We start from the raw sequence: 24,501 nt of genomic DNA, 5'->3' as shown, positions 1-24,501 counted from the left end.
CAGAGCCTTCAGCGGAGGGAACAGGCCTCACTGGTGATGCCCTGAGGTGGCTTCTGTGGCCCTCACTACTGGCACACACTTTTATTGAGGATTATCACCATTAATCCTCACACTTGCCCACGAGGCTGGCACTTGTATTCTCTTGACAAGGTAATGCAGCCGTGAAGAGGCAAGGCTAGGGTTCAAGAAGAACAGGCAGACTCCTTCGCTCGGCCTCTTACCTCAGAACAGACCAGGGAGCACGCCATGGCGGGGTGGACATCTGTACGTTTCCAAAAGCTCTGGAACCGGTGGGGAATCTCACTTTTCCTCTCCAGCCCCCTGGTAAGATGAGCTTTGAAAGGCGTTGGGCAAAATACTATCAAGTACTAAAAGTTTCAAGAATCCTCCGTTTGTAAAACTGTGGCAAGGAGATTTGAGGGTTTTCTCCTCTCCCTTCCCTTTCTTAATCCCACCTCTAGTTCTTCTAATTTTGCTACTTTCCTTGAGGTCACAAACATTTGTCCCTATCACATATATTTAGGAATACCAATAACAGCACCCTAACAGATAGACCCACGGGGAGAACAGAAGAAACATTCAAGCCCACTTTGTAACGGCATCAGCTTCAGAAATATGCAGCAATTAAACTTGGACCTGCTAGGTCACAGTGAAAGATGATCTGACCTCTCGAGGTTTCTCTCGAGGGTTCTAGGTTTGTCCCGTGTGAGGGTCAGGTGAGTGTTACTTGCTGAAGGAGACTGAAAAAACTAAAAATCAGAATAACATGAGGGATAGGTCTTCATGGCGATTGTTTCTGTCTCAAATGCCAACCCTGTTCCTGTAGGGAGACATGGGTTCAAGTCTAAGGCTTCCACTGTAAGAGTTGGAAACCAAACTACAGGAAAAGGAGGAATTTTTGTATGGCCCCTCAGCTATCAGTGACAGCCTGTAGTTGCTCCAAGGACCTGCCTCTTAAGAAGACTCCTCTTTTTACAGGAAGGTCCATAGATTCACATTTAATTTCCTTTCAATGTGAGGACACAATTTGCTTTTATGGTTTCATTCTCTCTCAGAATTGGCAGTGAAACGTTCCAGATGTCACATGAAGTGTGACGATAACATAAGGAAATGTGTCAACATTTAAACTGCTGGCGACCAGACTGATTGGCAATTGTCAGATAGTTGACAGTTGACAGTTTGGAATCAGCCTGAGTAAACTAGTGCTGGAGGCTGAAGGAGATTCATTGTAGCTAACTGCTCAGGACTCGCTCCTGTGTTTTTGGATTCAAGGAGATTCATTGTAGCTAACTGCTCAGGACTCGCTCCTGTGCTTTGAGATTCTGCCAGGCATCTGGCATCTGAGAAACTGTCCTCCCCTGAAGTTTCCATTTACCATTAAAGAGGATACACAGCTAACTAAGCAGACTTGGAAAATATTTCCCTTTGTCAACTGCAAATTCAGACATAGCCAAATTTTCTTTACAAAGTGTATTCAAAATAAATGCAGCATGTAGGATGCTGCCACACCTACCTGCCTCCCAGTTGGACATTTATAAGATTTGCAAAATTGTGGAGCAATGCCAATCCAATCTTACCTTTCTATCAACTTTGATTTGCACATTTAATGTTACCAAAATGAATTATTTATATGTATATGTAATGAGTTTGTTAATATAGATTAATGAGTACATTTTAAAAATTAGCTCTTAGCATAATAAATATCGAAGGAAATAACCCTCAAAACTTTCAAACTCTTTAAGGTGAGTAATGGAATTTTTAAAGGGATCAAAGAACCCTGAGAAGAAAGTGCTTCAGAACTTCCTACCCTACATGACATGTACATGACCAAGAGTGATTTTTCCTTGCATGATCAGGAAACTTCTCCCTCAGAGTAAAGTTAAGGGAGGATAAAAAGGTTAGAGAGGGGAGGGATGGGGGAAATGGTATAATTGTATTTTAACTTTAAAAAATTGAAAAAAAACCCAAAACCTTTTCCTCTGATGATTGCAATTTACAATCTAGCTCAAAACAAGCAAAAGAGCAATGCCTGGTTATGCCTGGTTAGAAGAAGTACCATGTGTCAGTGGTAGGACCAGGGTTCTCAGCAGGCTCATTGGGCTTTAAGGATGCTGGTAGCACATCAATGTGAAGCACAGACAACTGTTTAGAATGGGGTGGGGAAGTCAGGAAACATCCGCCCAAAGCCTGACTGTCGGCTGCAGCTAAGAGTCAAACAGCAGAGTGAATCAGAGCAGTGGGAGGGTGCGTGTCTCAAATAATTAGATAGAAAGAGAGCAGGTGAGATAAACGAAAGAGCAAGCATTCATGTGCGTTGTGGAATTCTACTTGATGGAGTCAGATTGAGAAAGTCTCAACCATTTTATTATTTTAAAGATTTATTTTATTTTTAAGATTTATTTTATTTATATGAGCTGTCTTCAGACACACCAAAAGGCGGCATCAGATCCCATCACAGATGGTTGTTGAGCCACCATGTGGTTGCTGGGAATTGAACTCAGGACCTCTGGAAGAGCAGCCAGTGCTCTTTAACCATGGAGCCGTCTCTCCAGCTCAAAGTCTCAATTCTTAAATCCCCCATTTCTACTTTATCTTTACAACTGGGAGATCTTGTCATTTACCTGGGTTGTACAGCCATTTCTCCAGTGTCATTTGTACTATTTGCCTGGCTCCTGGGATTGTCTATTCTGACAGCCCACGAGGAGCCCTGGAATCCTTTGATGGTCTAAGGGGTAGGAGCTGTAATCAACGCCAGGAAAACAACTGTACAGTCTCAGAGCCGCAAAGACAAGAAATCTGGCACAAGAGCCTCAGGTGGGACTGAGTCACTGGGGAGCTGGAGTTATCTAGTGACATCTAGGTCCTCCCTCTAGGCATTCATCTTAAGATTCTGTGTAAAAACCGAAGTGGTAACTTTAAGGCATTTGAGTCGGCCATAGAAACCGATTAGCTACAGCTGTAGGTGACTGATTAATTACATCTAATTGGTGATATTGGGGCTTTGGAGTTACCAGATTTCCAGCAATGCCTTGTTTTGGTATCCGTGGGATGGCCAAGGGGAGTGCTGCTTACAGTGCCCCCTCAATATCTGCCCTGCAGAGATCTCTTATCCGTGGCTGACTTTTAATATCCAGTCACCGTTGGCCAAGTTCGTTGAGGAGAGCCACTTCCTCAAGTGTCAGCTCTGGAGCCAAAAACATCCATCAGTGATAAGACGTTGTCATGGCAAACCACAACAAAGCAAAGGTGACAGGTCATGGGACTCGTTACTGTACGTCCTAGGGGATACACAGCCGTCAGTCTTGGCTTTCTCCGCACAGAGCTTTTCAACACCACGCCCTGGGCTGTCTCAAAAGCACTTTGCTCTTCGCTTTGCAAGTCCTCAAGCAGACGGCACTCGATTGTACCGTGTAGCTCCTGCATAAAACAGAACATTATTTGCTGGGTTTATTTGTTAATACCTGCCATTTTGTTCAAGCATGTTCACCAAAGTTTGGGACAACGAGAATTGTAGTACATAGAATTTGGAATTCATTGTTTTATGCCTCATCAGAAAGTAAGGTACTGGGCAGGTATCAGGACAAAACTTCACTGAAATATCCTGTTTGCATGAGGCTGAGGCCTCATATTAAATGATAAGAAATCTAGTGTTAGGATCGATACTGGTACTGATTTATTGGTGGTGGTGATGGTGGCAGCGGCGGTGGTGGTGGTGACAATTTTGTACTTCCGAGAAGGAAAAAATCACAGACAGACAGACAGACACACAGACACACACCCATGCACGCACGCACGCGGAAAGGGGTTTATACCTCTGGCTTGAGTGTATTTTTAAGATGTTTTTAGGTTACCAAGTATTTAAACTAAAAATTGTTTGACTTAGAGAGACTGCTATGCTATTAGAAAATTCCATGCCTACAAATCTTCTATAAAAGTTGATTTTTGTGACTGTTAACTCATGTCTGATGTATCTCAATTTACTTAGCTGATAGGTAAAATGAAAGGGAGAAGGGGCAGCTGTCCCTCAGGTTAGATGGAATGAGCTGTGCTTCAAAGGTGTGGTCCTGGAGTCTGGTCCTTGTATTTGGAAACAGAAGAGACCTGAAGGTTGTAAGTGTAAACCCCCAACCGGGAAATCTGGGGTGGGAAGAAGTGGGTGATCAGGACTGGTGGAAAATGGTAGGACCTTAGGACCCTTTTATTTCACATGCGTGACCTGTGTGCCTGTCACCGTCTTTTGGAGATCTCCTAATTCCTGACTGAGTTTTAGAGACCTCCCTGAATTCATCTGCTTGGCCATCAGCAGGAGGCAGAGTTCTGTCCTCCCCCTTTGAGTCTGAATTGGCTTAGTGACTCACACGTTCCCAAAAGGATGCTGAAGTGGGGAAGGCTTAGCCTTTGAGGAAGAAGACACACTCTTGGAGCTTTTGGGCTATCCCCAAGGTGGCCTTGTGGAGAGAACATGGAGAGAAAAAGATGGAAACCCCCCCACCCCCAAAACTCTATCCCAGGTGCCTTGATGGTTTCTCTGCCACCATCAGACCAAGGACATCTCAGAGAAGTCCCCTCACAACTGAGTCAACCCAAGGTTTATGAGCAGAAGAAATGGTTGTCATTATCTATGAGCCTCCTGGGTGTGGCTTGTCACACTGAATGGCTCACAATAACCAGATACAGCTACAGGCAGGATTGGGACATTGATACACAAGAATCTGGGTTGGACACAACAGGGTCAACAACTTGCCTTCGGGCCACTGGCCTCCTTCAAGTTTCCGAAGAATTCACCAAGGAGAGAAGCTTGAAATGAAGATGTGAAGTGACCCGAAAAGGTATCAGGAATCCCTGGGTTTGTAGTGTTGTCGTCAAGCACATCTCTACCTCTAATCTCAAAGATGCTCTTCAGCCTTGAGCGCTGACTGTGGGTCCTCCAAAGAGGCCTTCAGGAATGCACGGGCAATCTTCTTTCCACTCCTATAGCCTTCTGAGCCATCTTGCGCAGGCTGCCAGATTCCACAAATAAAAACGTGCAATTAAATCTGAACTTGAGGTAAACACTGAAGACTTTTAGAATAAGTACGCCTTGTACAATATTTGAGAAGTGTTTATAGTAAAAACACATTATTTATCTTAGGTTGAGTTTCACTAGCCACTTGGAACCGATGTCTGACCTCACGCTGCGTCAAACCGGAATGTTATGCTTTGAGGCTATGTCTAATTCTCACAAGATTTTGTAAAATAAATAAATAAATAAATATTTTTTTTGCAAAAACTTCAAAAAAGAAAGAAGGAAAGAATAAAACATGTGACAGTTGCAGCAAAAAACGTATCAGAGGTCGGTCTCATGTAAATATTATGTTAATTAAAACAGATGGAGCATAAACAAAATAACTTCAGGGGGCTGGTTTCTGTTCTGCCTGGATTTCTTAATATAGTAACTCAATTCCCATCCTGTTAGCGCCCTTTCCTTATCAAACGTTGAACCGGGTGTGAGGAAGTTTAAATTCCCAGTGATTGGAGAACGTTCTTTAAACACTTGCAACAGATGGTCTCTTGCCTGAAAAGCACTCTTCCTTTCGGGGAATGGAGTGATGAACTTGGCTATTTCAGGAAGATATATTGTGATTCATTTTTAGACAGCAGGTTTTTCTCTCTGAGGGACACTCCTCCCATCCCATCCTTCTGCTGAGTTTGCCCACAGGGCAGAGGTCTCATTTGCACACACCTTAGGCATCACAGGGAATACAGAGAAAGGAGCCTGGTCAAGCCTCCTCAGAGAAAGTGAAATCACCTTACGGATTTGTAAAGGTAAGCTTCATTGAGAAGGTGTAACTGATAAAGTCAGAGGACATACCACCAATGGCAGAGAACTCAAGGAGGAAAAGGAGGAGGAGGAGGAGGAAGAAGAAGAGGAGGAAGAGGAGGAGGACCATAACAACGATGACAGCAACAATGACAGCAACAACAGCAACAGCAACAGCAACAACAACAACGTGTCCTTTCTGCCCCTTCCGAGGTTCTTGGTCCACTCTGGCAGCATCCATGGTGCCTCAGGACTTTTTGCTTTTAACCCCTCACAGCTCCTCAGTTCTGTGTCGCCTTTCTCCTTATACTTTTATCTTTAAACAGAACTGTCTGTTTTGCAGAATGGCTCCTGCGATGTTTCCTCATGATTAATCAGGTTGTTTAGGCGACAATAATAATTAGAAGGTATGCTTGCTGAAAACATCGCGGGGGCCCTTTAAGGAAATCCAGTGTTCTGCTATGAAATTGCTCGTGATGTGACAACACTGCTTTGTGCCCCTCATCAGAAAATCTTAACTTGAGCCATGTGGTCTAAACTCTTGTCATATTCTCAGCATCTCCTTTTAAAGTAAAAATGCACTTCCCAGCTTTCTCAGGGTGGATGAGATACAGGAGGTCTGTGTGGACAGACCAAGGAAGGGGAAGAGAGGGCAGGAGCCATTTCTGTAAGCTGACCGTTGAGGAGAGTGAGTCCAAGATAACCACATAATCCATTTATAACTGCCAAGTTAACAAGCTCTCACCTCCAAATATACCCCTTATTTACAAAGAGCCACTTCTGTGCAAAACTGGGCTCTTGTCCACGTGACCAGAGTCACATTCTGGGCTCCCATATCTTGTTTCTCACAACCCACAAAGATCAGTTCATACAGGTATCGTTCTCAGGGTTTTAACATTGTGTGTGTGTGTGTGTGTGTGTGTGTGTGTGTGTGTGTACTCTGAACATCACTTTCTCTGACTTTGCTATAAGCTACGTTGTAAAGTAGCTTGCCAGTCTGTTTCTGTCCAGAGCCTCCTAGCTGTCTCGATTTAAAATAAAAATCCAGGTTGAAGTGGCCTGTCAGAGTGACCTTGCCCAGGTCAGACCACACGTGGAGAAAAGCTTCAGGCCCCACACCATGAGAGGATCAATGAACGGAATTATTTACAGAAGAATGTATAGGCTGCTAAAGAATTCAAAGCCAAGTCATGAGAACTACTTCCCTAGCTCCTTCAGTCCAGGCCTAGCACAAGCCCCTGAGGAGCGCTGTCCTCCTCCCCACCCCACACCTCCCAGGACTGAGGACAAGGGCTGAGCTTCCTATCACCCAGGCCAGATGCCAGGATGTTAGAGTCCACTCAAGAGAGGCAGAAGGAGGTCTTACAGGAGGAGCTGCGTTCTCCATAGGCTGTCTCCCTACCCCTCCAGTCCTGCATGCTACCATGGGAATGAACTCCCTTCTAGACTTCCACCAGCCTTCCTCATGCTCCCATGCATAGGAAGGAGCCTCATGCCTTACACGCTCAGATACTTGGTGTGCGTTTCCTGGGGCTCTAACAAAGACTCTTTGTGCTTCCCCAGTGACTTTCATACACAACGACCCAAACTATTAGTTAAAAATGAGCACAGAACAGCAATAGAGTCCCCTAAGAAGTCAGGACACTCCTGCATTTTGATGTCTATCAAGAGAACAAAGCAGACCCGTTGGCTGGAAGGATCCCCTTTCAACCCTGAGATCAACTGAAGTTCAGTAATGAAAGGTCAATTGAATTTAACCTGAATATTTTCCGAATTCATTGCAGGATTTAAAGAAGCATTTTTCCAGTTGTTAGCAAGGAAGAGCCAATTTGGTTTCCTTCTCTGTGGCTAGTGTTCCTGGGGTTTGCACAGGATCATATAAAACGAGAAGACTAGACAAAAGTCCCAGGGCAGCTTGCCGTCTCTTCAAATCCTTTTCTACTCATTAAGCAAGAAGTTGTATTCCACCTGGACACACGGATGTGGAAATATACCAAGGGGGTAGAATAGATGGAGAGATTGCATCTACAAAATAAACTGCTGAAGATTATTGTCAAAATAATTTTCCATTTTATTTAACAGGATGACTCTACTGTACACGTTTGTTTAATGAACAGAGTGTAAAATATTTATTTCCATATTCATTTTAGTCTAACTTCTAGTAATCTGGACATGAATGGTGAACTTGCTTTACTGAAGAACATGGCTGCTCAACTGAATCGACATGTCCCAGTATCAATTAATTTCCCGGATACTCTGGAGCCTATTGGCGAGATTGAGCATCAATTTCCCCACCGCGGTTAGGTCAGGTGCTCACAAATACCCATGCGCATGTGTGATAGAAACGGACTGATTCCTGTAGATGGTCATTCTCCACGGGTGTTCATGAGTAGATATGTTTCCACATGTGCTAGTCCCCATCGTTTTGCTACAAGTGGAAAATCAAATGTCTTCGAGAACAAGAAAACCCACACAGAAAGCCAGTGTTTCTTTTCTACCACACATGCTCTAGGGAGGAGGGCAGGAGTGGGGCTTGGGGACGGAAGGGGATCTGAACCGCACTACAAATGAGTGACAAGAGACTGCCTACACGCTCCTGCACCTTATGAATTTGGGAAAAATTGAGATATAAATTCCTTCAGATGAACATAATTTTCACAGGAAGAATATAAAAATGGTAAAACTCTAGTAACCATTTTTAAAAAGTATTTCATCATTAAATTCCCAGACTAACACTTTTACACTGGAGAGGGTGGGGTGCTGGAAGGGCCACTCTGAGGAGCCACCGCACTGACTTTTTGGTACAATTGTTTGCCTGGATTGGCAGATCAGGGAGGTAATGGGCATTTTCAGAAAAGAGACCCCTTCTTTGGGGGTTGTTGAGTTAAATCCCACTTGCATTAATGGAGTAACAATCGTATTCACCTATGACTCACAGTTTCCCTCTCACAATAAAGTGAACCATGGTGACTTAGGGGATGGCACGCCATTTATTAACAAAATGCCTCAGAAACATTTGCACTTCAGTTAAACTCTGCTATTTACAAATCAGCAGATACAAGGAGGGGCTCACAGTTTGCCCACAAGACACAAATACACAAAGTCATGGCCGGATCCCTTAAAATAACAGGACAGTTTGATGCAAAAAGCAGAGGTGGGCATAGAGTGTAAATTCTAAGTGAGCTCCACTCCTGGAAAGGGTACACTGTGAGCTGCAGAAAAGGCTATTCTATTCAAGAGGGAGTCACACGCATAAAAATAAAATATTTAATATTCTACACTATATTACAAAAATAAATATATTAACCAATAAATAGTAAGAAGTCTAGAAACTTTTACATGACCATGCAGGTGGGGGTGGGGGTGGGGAGGTGGGGCTGCCGAGCGGCCCTGCTGGAGTTTCCCTCAAGAATCGTTGGGTTTATTAGCTTCTTCCATCAAAGCATAAGAAATAAAAAGAAAACAAGACTGGCGTGGGCAGGCACCGGTTACGTCTCCATTTCCTGAGAACCTACCCATTCCGTGGCTTCAGGTTAAGTCGGTGAAGTGGAAAGGCAACAAGCGGTGCTGGGAGAAGGGAGAATAGGACACAAACCCAGGAATGCTTCTATTTATGGCGTTCGCCACTCCACTTCCTGATAAGGAAGCAAATTCATAACAATAATGGAGACAGTAACACTTGAACATCCAACCCATGGCTATCTGCACACCTTTCTACAAGAAGACCATCACGAAGACACCGCCTACATGTGCGCTCTAATAGCAGCATGTGGAGTATGCCGACAGCTTCAACTGTCACCTCTCTTCAGTAGCTCAACAAAGTCTCTCTGGGAGCTGCCTGGGCAAGCACAGTGGGTATGTCAGGATACAAGAGCTGACACCTCTAGTATCAGAATGTTAATGTCAGTGGCGGTTCTGTGGCCAGAAAGCATGCAGTTCTGAGGACCTGGCTGCCCTGTTTTCCTGGGGTTTGCAAGCCATTTGGCATCACATGACAAATCTAAACTATTGAGATGACAAAGCTGAGACATGACTAGAACTTAGAATAAACTATTCCTGCTAAGCTAAAATTGTATTATTATGTCTGTGATAGCGTCCTTGAGAAAGTATCCGCAGTACCGTGGAGTATGGGATGGTGTGGTGTACCACAGAGTGTGAAGGCTGTACCATTTCCTCAGGGTTGCTGGCCTGGCTAACCAATGCCAGCTATGCACGTGCAGATTCATGCATGCACTCGAACACATGGTGTCAGAACGAGGCTAACATGGAGGCTTCTTAGTTGACTAGTCATCTCAGCCAACACAACGTCTTCACCATGTTCTCATTGAGGATCAAGATATTCCACTTCCAGTGCAACAGCTTCTCTGAGATTTCTATTTTGACTGACTAGATATACAGAGTTGAAGTCCAAAGTCATAAAATACCTGTCCTTGACAGAACGATCTGAATATATAGGCCAAAGAAGTTTATGGAAAGGAAGTTAATAGCTAGCCCAGCATTAACATATATACCAATTATTATTAATATACCAATAGGATAGGGTTGGCAATATACTGGGGACATATTCCTGCTTCTCATGGGAGTCACTCTGCCACTTGTGTGCTAATGCTGGGGTGACTCAGGACCTGCCTCCTCCAGCTCCTCCTACACAGGGCCCAGGATCTTAGCAGAACGCAGTAGGGCCAGCACCAGGGTCTCTGTTTTACAACCTACCTGACTGTCAAGAATTTCAAATGGAAAGAAGGGTGGAGCCAAAAGAATGGGGGCGGATTTCTTCCAAGATCAAGGCTGATTTCAAAGTTCAAGCTCAACGTTTGAGTCGTCTGCTTGTGTCTCTGCTAATTCATGGGCTTGAGTGTATTTGCTTGGACTCTAGTCTTCTGAATTCCTCATGACAAACGTAGCATAAGGTATGTAACTCAAATCAAATCAAGTTTAAATTTCCAGAATAAGTCTAGAAGTCAGATTGCTAGCTGATCTCACACGTAGGGAAAATGCTTTCGGGTGCCCCTGTCATGGCATGTCTGGTGCCTCCTTCTGGCCCACCACCATGGGTGATGAAGGAGAGAAAGGCAAGAAGACGAGAGGCATGATGGGACAGAAATTGAACAAAGGGAAGAGGATGGAGGAGAAGGAAGAGGTGGCCAGCTAGGGAAGGAGGTCATAAAGCGAGGAATATTTTCAACTGCACCCATCAAACAGCTTCCTTCTCAAGTCCTCTTAGTCTTGGATCTTTTTATTTTGTCCAAAAAGATGCAATTATCCCATTAGAATTATGATGGTTTTACCACCACACCTGAGGACATCCGTGCCCTTCCCCCGTCTCTCCCTCCACCACCTCCATGGCCCTTTGTAGCACTAAGGGCTGGCACATGTGGCCTTGCCTCCTGTTGACTAAGGGAGGACCAGTCCTGAAACACCCCATCCCCCCAATCCCATCTTTCTTGACCAGGTAGTCTCCTCAGGAGTACATGGCCCAGGGGCCCATTCTTTGATATCCCAAGGGCATCTCTGGCACCGTTGCCTGGCATGGCCGTTTGCTTTGCGGATCTGACAACCCCATCCACATCTTGAACCTGCAGCAGGCTCATCAAGTCCACTGCTCTGAGCCATGGCGGATACAAGTGCAGAGAACTACATTTACATTCCCAGAACATTTGGAAAATACACTTCTCTAGATGGCTAAACTCCCGATATGAACTTTCTGGGCCTAAATCCCATATCCTATAATGCATACATTCTGAAGGAAGCCACTCACATGTACAGATATAGTCTGCCGCTGCTGCTCAAAAAGATTTTCCTAAGTTCACGTGTACCTGCATGAACGTGCACAAATATTTGCGTGTTAACGCTATTTCCTGTATGGCTGGCTCTTTCCAAACAGACTGAAGGGATAAGTGGTACGGGCCTGTGTTTTGTCATTAGAGATGGTATCACTGGGAAAGGAGAATCCAAAGAAGATAACTGGGCGGGACAGGATTATTCAGCAAAATGCAAATTTCCTACAGCACACTGACCTGCCCAGTTCCTAATGGCACCTCTATTATCTGTACACCTTCATTAAATAGTCTCATTAAATAGATCACAAAATATACACATTTGCAGTTATTAAATAAGCTATGGGACGCCTCTCCTCCCCTATCTACAGCCACATTCAGACACGGCCATTCCTTCGTATTTAAACTTATAGGTGACAACACCTTTATCTAAATAGAGGATGGAGATGGGATCCAGCTTCGTGGGCACGCAGCAGGCTTTGGAGGCTTTCTGGGAATTCTTGAGGTGGACCAAGGCCTGGATAATTGCGTGTTTCGTAGGTGTGAGGTGCTCCGCCAGAGGGTAGTTGCACACACCGCGGCACTCATAGGCCTCGTAACCAGGAGGCGCGATGATCCAGGAGTCCCAGCCGATCTCCTTGAAGTCGATGTACAGTGGAGTCTTCTTGCAGTAGTTCCCCTTGGCGTTCCTCCTGATCCGAGCGGTAGAGTCATCGATCATGTTTGACCTCATCTGCAGGAGAGCCTCTTCATCAGGCCCACCAAAGAAACCATCGGTGCCCAGGTCCAGATCCTGCTCGTGGGAGATCAGTTCATTCAGCTCTTCTTTCTGCTCCTTGTCACCGCTTTGGTCATCAGAAAACACAACAAGCAAAGGGTCGTGCTTATTCTGAGCACTCATATCTATTTCCAGTTGTCCCCTTCCGGTGTCCTCAGCTTGGTTTTGTCTGCTTTCGATGTGGATCTCCAGCTGGTGGGTTGATGGGCCTGACTTTTGCCAACGTCTGGTGGCATCCGTGATGTCAAATGTCTCCCACTCACTGTTGGTTCCGTAGATCTCTGTTGATACCAAGACCAGCATGCTCCTCTCATCCTCGCTACCATCGGCACTCTCTAGAACCTCAAAGATGATTATTTTACGGTCCACACCATCATACATCAAACGATCTCTCTGCACCAGCGTGTACAACCTCAGTTCAGCCATGACGACCTCTTCGTGGTGAGGGATGGACACGTTGAAGAGGAGAGGATACTTCCGGATCCCATTGAAACTGACTGGTTGAGAAAACAGATCTGGAAAAAAAAGATACTTATGAGAAAGCAGGCTTGCCGTATGCTTCATAATAAAGCAGGTGCTTATTTAAGTATTAAAAGGAAAGAAAACTTGCCTGGTGTGATGGTTTGTATATGCTCGGCCTAGGGAGTAGACTATTAGAGGGTGGGCCTTGTAGGAGTAGCGAGTCACTGTGGCTTTAAGACCCTCATTCTAGCTGCCTATGAGTCCATATTCTACTAGCAGGCTTCAGATGAAGATGTAGAACTCTCAGCTTCTCTTGTACCATGCCTGCCTGGATGCTGCCATGTTCTCCCCTTGATAATAATGAACTGAACCTTTGAACCTATAAGCCAGCCCCAATTAAATGTTGTCCTTATAAGAGTTGCCTTGGTCATGGTGTCTGTTCACAGCAGTAAAACTCTGAGTAAGATACCCAGACTGTGCTGCCTCATAGGGACAGGACTAGAAGGAATCTTGGAGCTTTGGAAGAGCCTTCTGCTTTTCCAACCAGTAACAAACCATGAAATGGATCATGGAGATTGTTTTCTCCAACTATTCATGATTAAAGACTTCACAGCTTATCTTTGTAACAGGTGGTGACCTCTATGAAGTTGGCTGGGCCCTGGTCTTCACAGAACTCTGTAGACCAGGGGTTGTTAAACTTGGATCCACAGGTCAAACTGGGACTGCCACATGCTTTGGAAAGAAAACTCCACCAGAGCCCAGCCCTGCTCTGGTATTGCTGCAGTGTCTCTGGCTCCTTTTGCCCAGCAGAGGCAGAGTTAGATATGAGCTATTTGGCCTTCCAGAGGAAGTTTGTTGACCCTTTCCCTACATAAGAAAGTTTAGCAAGGTCAACAGAACAATCTTAAAAGGAGTCTTAGGGATTAGTTCTGGGGTGTGTAGTCCTCTCAAAGAGAGAGAGAGGGTGAGTTTTAGGATAGACACATTACCTTGCTACCTTTGCTAGCAGTCAGTGTGCAGTTGGGCACATACAAACCACCGGGACTTCACACAATAGCTTGTTAAAGGTGCTTTATATCAGAAGCATGTCTCCAAATACTTCTATATTGACTTTATTTTTAAACAGTTCTCACTGCATGGCCTTGACTGGTCTGTAATTCACTGTGTAGAGCATGTTGGCCTCGAACTCGAAAACTAGTCCTCTAGTGTTTGTTTCCTGAGAGACATTGTAAGCATGTGTCACTGTGCCTGGCCCGATATTAACTTTTTACGTGAGAAATTTACAGAGAACCCAAAGCTCCTGTGTGCTTGTGCTCCAGATGGTTTGCTTGACAGAGTATCCAAGGATTGTGACACCGAAGATGTCAGAGACCTGCCAGGAGCGTTCTCTATTGTCCTTTCCCTAACCTTTCCCTAACTCATGACCTCAGTGGAGTCTCTGATCCATGTTGTGCTTGATATCTTCTTTAGTTGATTGCTTTATATCTACTCTGAAAAGAGCTAAAAGGCTTGCCCGTAAGCTCATAGTCTTATGGGCTCTCAAATGTACATAAATAAAACATGTAGTTATTGTATGTGTCTCACAGCTTCCTCTGGGTGCTAACTGAAAGCATCTTCTCAGTGGTGTGGGGGATACTGATTTATGGGATTGCCCTAACCTCACAGGTGTGGCCAGGGCAACTGTAACCAGTGCTTAAAATTTCAACCAAGCCATGACTCCCGTCCATTCTCCACAGTACCCAGAATACCACAGCTGCTTCATGGGTATTTATGGATCAATTGAATGAGCATTTAACCCTATTGATTAGTAACTTTCCCTCTAAAAAAAAACAAAACTCCTTCCTTCTTTGTTGTGAACCTTTGAAGATGTTCTGATTCTTGAAGAGAAAGCCATCTTCCTTCATATCCACGCTCCACCTTTGGCCTCCCTTTTGAGACATTGGTGCCTTCGAGTCTCCCTCTGAAAGTTTATCCCACTCTGCACTTGCTGTCATAGAAGATCAAAAATGGGAGGACAGGTTCGTTGCTCCTCCATGAGAGAAGCAGTTCCCCTCAGGAATGAAGGAAGCCTTGGGGGAAGTGGGCATGCTCACTGTCTTAGCCGAGGCAGGGGCTTCGGTGGATGTTTACACACAGAAGCACCTAAATTATACATGTTAAATATATCATAGTTCTATGTATATCAGCTATAATCCGGTGAAGTTATACTTTTTAAAAACTAAGCTCACATTAGAGCTTGGACAGGAGGCTTGGACAGGAGGGTGGGTGAGCTTGAGCCAACCTCACCTACACAGCAAAATATGTCTCAAAAGAAATTAATAGTTTATAACTTAAAAAAAAAACCTTAAATATGAGTATTTCAAGGCCAGCCTGGGCTACATGATGAGTTCAAAGCCAGCTTAAAACAAGACAACACAGCACAACATACATGCACCAACCAACCAACCCTTAACTAACTAAATAAAACTACCCATAATTATTTGCATATGTAACACTAGATCATGGAGAAGTCACATTTCAGGGAAAGAAAAATAATGTCCTCCACACGTTTCACATGCAGGACTTTCTGCAAATTGTGTGGCTGTTACAATGATCCCCAACAATGCACACATGGATCCTATTCTAGTTGTGCACCGGAAGAAATCAAACCATCGAGTGCATATCTGACTTCCTAGACAATATGGAGAGTGGAGCCAGGCTAAGAACTGAAGTCCCGGGTTGGGGATTTGGCTCAGTGGTAGAGCGCTTGCCTAGGAAGCGCAAGGCCCTGGGTTCAGTCCCCAGCTCCGGGGAAAGAAAAAAAAAAAAGAACTGAAGTCCCGTCTTCTGCCTTGCATGCTGCACTAGTTCAAACACGAATTAGGTCTGGAGCCCTCTGGGTCATCGCCTAGGGCACAGCACTGAGCAAACACAAAAGGTGAGTATGTGGATGACAGCAGCCAGCAGGGAGAGTCTGCTGAGGGGACACAGGTCCTCTGCTGTGTGAGTCTTCCTCTAGGCTGGCAGAGGTGCGAGGGGTGAGTAGCTGGGTGTCTCCAAGTCTGAGGCTTCCCCATGGATCTCCAGTAATGGTAAGCTGGGTCACATCCTCAATGTTATCACCTGCTCTTCCATGGGAGAAGCAAGGAGCATGCATTCCCACCGTGCCCGAGCTAGACCATGGCTCAGAGCAGGAATCTGAGGCAGGCTCCTTGGGAGGTTGCTCTTTTTCTCCCAGACTTGCCTCCAAAGGAATCTGAAATTTCAGTTCACTGTTTCTACCAGAAATATGTTACTAAGTGGACATGGTGGTCATAGGTTGAATTCTAATAGCAAATACTATCTTACTTCCTCACTCAACCACTCAACCTTCACTCTAGCTCCTAGAATATTAGGCAATTCATTGAAAGTCGCCATGGTTTGTCCAGCATTTCCTTACCGTGAGCCCTCGCTTACCCAGAGCTGCCTGTGATTCCCTCATCTGCACCAAGCAGCTTCTGCTTTACAGGAGGAAGCAGAGGCTACAATCACTTAGACCAGCTCCTCACAACTTCCCAAAGCCGCTAATGCTCGGCAGCCCTGAGCGGTTTTGTGCCACCGCCTTCTGCTTCCAAGAGCGTCTGGTAAATATTCTTCAAATCTCGTTTTAGCTCATCCAGGGACACAATTAGTAAATAATTAAGAGCACAATTAGTAAATGACAAAGAGCCATTTTCTTTATATTCATGGTCTCTGCTGTCAACATTATGTTTTTCTACTGCCACATAAACCTAGCATTAGCTCACTGACTCATTTAGAAATCTGAGGGGAGTGAACAATTTGAAATATGTATATTGCTCTTCATAGAGATCCAGTCACAGTCCGCCGCACCTGTGAACTTCCTGGAGTCTTATTATAAGCAATGCTCCACATGGGAACCTGGTTTATCAAACACAACACAACATGAGAAGAATCTCCCAAATACAGTTCTGTCCTATCAGGACACTGACCAAATGAAGTCAGAAACAAAAACTCGCCTAGAGTTGGAACCAACTAAAAAGCCCAAAATTTCTTTTTTTTATTGTTTTCATCATTTTTGATCTAAAAAGTAATTGACTAATTCTTATCAACACCAGGTGGAAATCGAGTCCCGTCTAGAAAGTGGCAGAGGAGATGGAACGACAGATCGACCTTTATGGTTTTTTGATATGTAGTGTCCAGATTAAAATGACATCGAGAACCTGTTGTGCTATTAAAATGATGGGCCTTTTGTGGGTTTTCATTGGTAGATACTTTACAGCATTTTTGGAGTTCTAGGAGGATCGTGTGGTGCAGCTGATGCACTGTGTCTGAGCCATGGGTTTCCCTTTCCCACCTCATCCCCATGTGGACGCCTCCTTATTTCTCCCTGAGAAAACGCAAAGACAGTCTCCTAGGTGCAAACGCCAGCCAGCCTACCTTCATTCTTGAAGCTCCGGATGATGTTAGCAGATGGCATGGAGGTCCGGTCCGTGGCGAATTTGTTGTAGAGCTCCAGCATGTACTCCGGCGGATCCACTCTGCCTGTGTCCTGTGGGGGAATGTCTGACAGATTCAACGTCTTGAGAAACTCGTCCTTCATGCTCTGCAGCAGTGTGTTGAAGTCAATACCATCTTGTTCTGTGAAGATATCATCAAAGAAGGGCATGTCTTCTTCCAGGGGCGACTGCTCAAGGCCCATGATGGGGCTGCCAGAAGCCAGACGAGCCACCAGGCAGAAGACGGCGCTCAGCGGCAGAACCAGAGAACCCATGACTCTGCTCAGCTCCCCAGGCCAACCTAGGAAGGCTTAACTCCCCTGAGCTGCAACTGGCGGTTTTATCTTGCGGAGTGTAAATGTCTTGTGTCACTGGACACGACACAAGTATGGAAACTCTTCCTCTGTCTTCCCCTCCCCCTCCTCTCTCTCTCTCCTGCCCCTCCTCCCCCTCTTCCCCGCCAAAAGTCAGGTTGCAGTAATTGGTTAGCAAAATCCCCTATAGGGCCTAGCCTCTCTTATCTCCCCAGTGTAAACTTGTACACCAGATTTCATTTTTATCTTGCAACCCCCCTTTTCTTTTAATGAGCATTTTGTAAACACTTCTACATTCTGACACTGGTGAGAGATAGGACAATGTTGTCTTTGCAAAGGCTCTGCTACTTTTCTTCCCGTTTGACTTCCTTTGGTAGGAATGCCTGGATTCTGGGCTTATGGGATTCAGTTTTGCACGTGTGTATGACAGATATTAAGAATCAACAGAATGTTTATTATTAGTCATGCGTGTTGATTCAAGTGATGGGGCTTACATGTCCAAAGATGGACTAAATAGACATAGCCAATGACGTCAAGTCAAGGAGACATCGATCACTCCTAAACAAATTTTGAAGCATTTGCTTTCAGAAACAGGAAAGAATGAATGTCATGGTCATTTCTTCTCTCTCTCTCTCTCTCTCTCTCTCTCTCACACACACACACACACACACACACACACACAGATTTGATCAGTCTGAAGGTAAGCACCTGATTACAGTCAGTTTTGGAGTGGAATGGAGTGAAGACGTTTTCAGAAACCATCTAACATGCTTTGTCTGATAACCCTGTTTTCATCCCTGTCAGGTGCACAGACTCCTGAGGTCCCATGGCTGATCGGAAGCCACTGACCTGTGCAGTCATGAAGCCTTGAGTTAAACCCAGGCAGTCTAATTATTGTGGAACAGAAACGTCCAGACTTTGTAACCCGGATTCCATTGGATCAGGAATGGATGGAAATAGCCACCCCAGCCCACTTGTACCGGGTAGTCAGTGAGGAGGCAGGTACCTGGATGTGGATTCAGGTCCTATGCTTGAGATATCGATTATTTACACGACCTGAACCTCTGTCAAGTTCACCTTCAAGGCTAAGCCCAAAGCTCCACCAGCTTACACATAGCATTACTAAAGAGATAAAAAATGCCAAGCATCTTGGTAAGGGGAGGGGTGTGGGGCTGGTATAATTGAGTATGTGTCCAGTTTAGGAGTAACAAACCAGGCTGACCATTGAGGCCATGCTAATTGGTGGCAGCGGGAGGCACGGTGCTGACACAGTGGCTTTGTAGACAGCTCTAAGGGGTTATTTCCTGCAGGGACAATTATAATGGAATCTCTTCCGCCTGCTCAGTGCGTTCTCTGTGCAATTCTTCAGGCAGCCTCCTGTGTGTTCTGAGGACAGTGCCTAAACCGTTGGTGTGCTAGAATGCCCACTTAGAGTCTTGGTTAAGCTTTTCTTCGCTCTTCTTAATAGGCTAACTGATCCTCACCATTCTCACTACCTCCTCTAGTTCTAGTCGCCCTTGGATTCTTTCTCCTCTTTCCTAGATTTTCACAGTAGGTTTTTGTTTTGTTTGTTTTGTCTTGTTTTCAGCTGTCTTAGGAGGGATCATGTCTTTAGTAGCTGCTGATTGTCTACTTGTCTGGCAGTTGATTGAAATCCAATGTTTCGGTGCCTGTTTCTGCTCAGGTAGCAAAATGGTGATCGTAGATTGGAAATAGATCGATCCTGAGGAGGTGCATGAATGGTGAGTCCCAGACCCACAGCCCACTATACCACCAATGAGGTTAATGCGAGGTTCCGGGAAGCAGTGCAGCAATTCTCCTGGATCATGTGCTGATCAGGACAAGCACCTGTCTACACACACACACACACCAACACACACTCCACAATTCTCAATGGCAGGCACATTTGTGCAATGTGCACCTGCCACAGGGCCTTGGAACACGTGGCTGCACTCCAGTTCCTGGGGTGCACTGATATCAAAGGTCAGAGGGCAGACACACACACACACACACACACACACACACACACACACACACACACACCCATGTTTGGATCCCAGATATGACTGTTATTCATTGATTTTCACTATTAAATTGGTACCAGTTTTATAAATATGAGGTTTTGCTTGTTCATTGTTAATAGAACTCTCTTTTCCATGTTCTATCATGAATGATCTGCTATTCTCCTGCTCAAGAGCTTCTTTAGGACTGCCAAATGCTAGAACTTTCTATCCATCACCGCGGTCCCTGAGGTGCCTGGATACCGGACTCTGAACCACAGCTAGAGTGCCAAAATTGTATTTTAATGTCATGAATCTGATTTTTACTTTATTTCAACCGTTGGCATTTCAATAGCTATGCTATTAAATATTTTATTTTTCAATATTATTCAATCAGTGAGGCTAGCATCTGTCACGCTGGACAGTGTGGTTACGATTTACGTTCTACAAAAACAAACACAGGAGTGGAGTTATTGGCTAGTAGGTAAAACTCCCAATTTTATACAATGTCAAATTGTTTTTTTTTTTTTTTTTTGGTTTTTTTTTTATTCTTTTTTTCGGAGCTGGGGACCGAACCCAGGGCCTTGTGCTTGCTAGGCAAGCGCTCTACCACTGAGCTAAATCCCCAAACTCAAATTGTTTTCTGACTAGATTTCCCATGCTTTTTCTTCTAAACAAGGGCTTCATTGATAAATGTCCTTCCAGCAAGTGTTAGTTGACTTGGGGGACTCTGGGTGAATATCCCATGTCTACCCTCAAGACTCCTGAGAGAGGAGAAATTGAAGAACAAGATTAAAAACAGCTGTGTAGATGTGGTAAAATTAGGTGGCAGATTCATGCCAAATATTAAGATCTATCAAAACTCAGTGACGTTCATTACACCACCACATGGTAGGTATAGACCAAAAGCATGAAAGAAGGAGCCTGGGAAAAGATTTACAAGTTAGAAAAATGAGTTAAAAAATGGCTGTTACCATAGCTCAATGAGGAAGCAACAAAAGTTTGATAAACTGTAAGGGGCCACTTATTGGAAATATCAATTGCCTATGCCATTCTCCACACAGAATAGCAAGTTCAGATTAAAAGCTTTTATAAAGGAGAAACCGTGACGATTAGGGAGAAACCCCCATGAGAATGTCTCTCTTGTCCTTACATCTGGCACTGCTCCAACCCTAGAGGGTGGCAAAGACAGGGACGACTTCCCTAGCCAGCTTTCTCAAAAAAAAAAAAGGAGAAAAGAAAGGTCATATCTCGGGAAAAAATGTATGCCTGAATTCCAAACACCTGACAGTGGAGATGTCCCTTGGAATGGTGCGCGGGACGCGCTTCAAGTCAAGTTGATTACATTTGGCATCCTTTCAGGAACACATGCTCGGCAGGAATGGGACAAGAGAGTGCACTGCCTGTAGCTTAATAGACATCCTTGTTCTTAGAGGAAATATTCCTTTTTTTCCCAAATATGCTGCTGCTTCTTCTCCTTCTCCTTCTCCTTCTCCTTCTCCTCCTCCTTCTCCTCCTCCTCCTCCTCCTCCTCCTCCTCCTCCTCCTCCTCCTCCTCCTCCTCCTCCTCCTTCTTCTTCTTCTTCTTCTTCTTCTTTTGATTACAAGTCAGTTTTACTTAAATCAGGGCTGTCCAACAAAAACATCATTAGCCACTCATGATCTGAATTTGGTGTATGAATTAAATTGTGGTATACTTTAAAGGCCATGAGACACTTGGTTTGTAATAAGTAAGGCGATGGAATTACTCCTTAGTAGCCTTTTTAAGATAAGCTATTAGGTTTGCTCTTTCTCCCCTCCTGTACCAGGGATGTATTTTTTGGAATTTTCCAAGTACTCCATCAGGGTATCCTCTCCCCAGGTGATGCCTCTGTTCTTGTTGGCATCTGTGTAAGAGAATCCAGCAGCCTGGCCTGTCTTCCGCCCAAACAGATCATGGAGGTTTGGTCCAGTCTCATGTTTGTCTCCCTTTTCCAGTGTGACGCTGGGCATACTTCTGAACAAAAATCTTGCCTTTTTCAACATCACCTGTTTTAAATTCGGTCCAGGCTGGTCAACACCACAAACGTTCAGACTCTTAGACAGATGTCCCATTCTCTTCAAAAATGCTTCTTAAGTATAAAAAAAAAACCAAAGATTACTATAAATGAAAATGCCCACTGACCAGGATACGCTGCGGCTGGAGTAGACAGCCCATCAGTGAGCTCCTAGCACACTCGAGGTGTTTGACAGCTATGCTAAGCAACGGCACACAGCAGCGACAGGGATGCAAACGCTGCCAGGGCGCTCTGCCACCACTGAGATAAGTCAAGTCCTTTAACACCAGGACTGCTAAGGGCTTATTCCACACTCCCAGGGAGATAAGCTGCCATTCAGCCTCCAGGCACACCCAGATCACAAAAGCAGCTGAGAGAAAACCCGAGAGACGCAGCTAGTAACAGGCAATCATTTTGGGGATGAAAACGAGCAAACCTCAAGATGTTTTGATATTAGTTTCTTGAGGATCTGTCAAGAGCCTACACTTCAGAATGACGAGCTTTTTCAAGCACGTCATCGCCGCAGGGCTTTACACAGAGCCCGCCTGCCAGGCACTCTGCAGTCACCATCCAAGTCCCAGTGTCTAAGGTGCGATTTATTTTCTCATTTTTCGGAAGCACCTGATGTCCGAATGGTTAGATAAATTACCTGGGTTGTCTGTCGTTGGAGAAAGTTGGGGTCACACCGTCACCATGAATTCTTCTCAATTCTCTAAAACCGCTCCCGTTAGGCTGATAGTTCAAAGAGTTGGGCTCTAAGGGAATAAAACTGAGTTATAGTGTGAGTTAGATACAGTAGAGCTCTCTCTGGCCTGTCTGCTAAGGTAATTTCCCCAGGCTGAATGGACGCTCTGCTGTTCTTTTAGCTCCTCATTCGGAATCAATTTCAAGTGTGCCATTTCCACTTCAGAACAAGCCAGGTAGGGGTCTACTTCCCTTCCTCACCTCCCTTTCTTTTCCTTCTTCCTTACAAACTACAACCATGTTGACCATAGAACCCAGCATATACAAGTTTTGGAAGAACAATGGACATCTTGACTTAGAGGAGTCATCAGCGGTCCCTGTCAACAGAGCCACAAGGTCAAGTCAAGCCACACGTACTATTAAAGAAGGATGGGCACCTGTAAGAAGAGACCAGTGTCCTCATAAAAAGATTCAGCTCAAGTGGATCTTTGCCACATCCTGAGGCTGTGTCACCACAGTGGACTGCACAAATTAACCTCTATTCCCATTTCCACAATCCACCGGGGCAACTGTGTAATTAAAAAGCATTGGGCTCTAAGGGCTAACTAGAGGTCAATCTGGCTGGCTTCTAACACTGCCCAGGAAGCAAAAACCAAGAGGAGAAATAAATGGGACCTGTCTTATCTTGGGCAGCCAAGTCCCTGATGACTTTTACTTGGACACGTTTAAAGAAAAAAAAAAGGATTCTCAGGGAAGGTCTTAATCAAGCAGGAGCTGAAGTGCTCTGTGCATCAAGTCAAAGTGAAATGTGACTCATCTTTGTTAAATGCTGTGCATAAAGGGGAAATGTTTCTAGAAACTATGGCTTTAAAAAATGTTATTTAAAGTAACACTAGGATGACAAAGTCTTTGACAGAACATCCTTCTGGGATTAATATCATTAGTGCCTGCTAAGCTATCCCCCTCCCTCCCAAAGGTTAGCTGAAGAGAGTCAGCTTTCATTCTAACGTGATCTAGAAGGCAATAGGTCTGATGGTGCGTCCTTTCTGCAGTGGTGTGAATGCAGACCTGGAAGTGACAAGGTGGATTTTAAACAAGGGTCTCCGAGTAACCTAGTTTTGATCTAATTTATATTACCCGTGTCCAGAGGGTCGGGTCATGTATTTGATCCTTCACCAGGGCTTTGGAATTATTAGCAAATGCTCCATCATGGTTGTGTTTAAGACTCGTCATTAATTATGGCTGAGCACTTGGAAGGGCTGGCATTGATAACAGCACCCAAGGGGAATTCCTGTGGATGATAACAGCAGGATTCCTTAAATAGGCAGCCAGAGAGTGAAACCATGCCGGAGTCGCTCAACCATGTGTACGTGGGAGGGAGGGGTCGGCTTTATTCATGGAGATTTCAGCAGTCGCTCGAGTCTTCTAGGGTGCTACTCCGAGGTCATTGGCTTAGTGAGATGAAACCTCCCAGCTCGGTGTGTGATAGGGCCAAGTGGCCAAATGTGTGATTAAAAATGATTCCAAATTTGCTCTCAATCTATTATTCCAGACACAAGAGTGACCCTTCTCGGTTGCATGGTTGACATAGTTCTGAGTTACATCAGCTTCCTTGCGATAAGGTTAGAATGTCCATCTTCTCAACTAACACAGCCAGCCTGAGGGCAGGCGTGTGTTCCATTCATGTATCCCTGGAACCCAGAGAGGAGGCTGGCACCCAGAGGATGCTCTGGGGTCAGTAAACACAGGTGTTGTGATGCAGACCTGCCAGTTGCTGATCTGGTATTTGTTCGGTAGTGTACCTTTGGAACTATCCAGGTTCCGTTTCTGGCTGTTTCTCTTTAAGACAATGTTTAGGAATACTGGCCAACGCTTGTCTTATGTAAATCCTGGTCATTCAAGTAGCGGATGGGACAACAAGGGTAGACCTTCCTCCAGTCAGAAAGGAACATTTCCCTTATCCAAAGACAGTTATGTTGAACCTTTCACTTTCTTTCTGTGCTTCCTTTAAACTCTGTCTTTCTTCTTAAGTTGTCAGAAGCACTATTTCAGGGGAAAAACCATTGAGACATCTTCTGCCCCTCAGTGCTGAGCTTTGAAGCTGCTTCCAACCAGAGTGTAGCCGTTCCACTGTGTGGTCTGGTCCAGGACATCAGCAGACCACATTATGTTTGG

At 44.8% G+C, this 24,501-nt stretch overlaps 1 protein-coding gene across 2 annotated transcripts; it reads right to left on the bottom strand.

Moving 5' to 3' along the window:
* Positions 1-7,847: 7,847 nt before the first annotated feature.
* Bmp10 (bone morphogenetic protein 10) lies at positions 7,848-23,006 on the bottom strand. Of its 2 annotated transcripts, XM_063286533.1 has the most exons (3): positions 22,292-23,006; positions 17,234-17,434; positions 7,848-12,870 (listed from the first exon to the last, which is right to left on the bottom strand). In XM_063286533.1, the coding sequence occupies exons 2-3, from the start codon at positions 17,394-17,396 to the stop codon at positions 11,939-11,941; spliced, it is 1,095 nt and encodes a 364-aa protein (XP_063142603.1). In that variant the 5' UTR covers positions 17,397-17,434; positions 22,292-23,006; the 3' UTR covers positions 7,848-11,938.
* Between the last annotated feature and the right edge of the window lie 1,495 nt (positions 23,007-24,501).

This window comes from Rattus norvegicus, chromosome 4 (genome assembly GCF_036323735.1).
Source record: "Rattus norvegicus strain BN/NHsdMcwi chromosome 4, GRCr8, whole genome shotgun sequence".
NCBI classification, from domain to species: Eukaryota; Metazoa; Chordata; class Mammalia; order Rodentia; family Muridae; genus Rattus; species Rattus norvegicus.
This window is presented reverse-complemented; position numbering and strand designations above follow the sequence as displayed.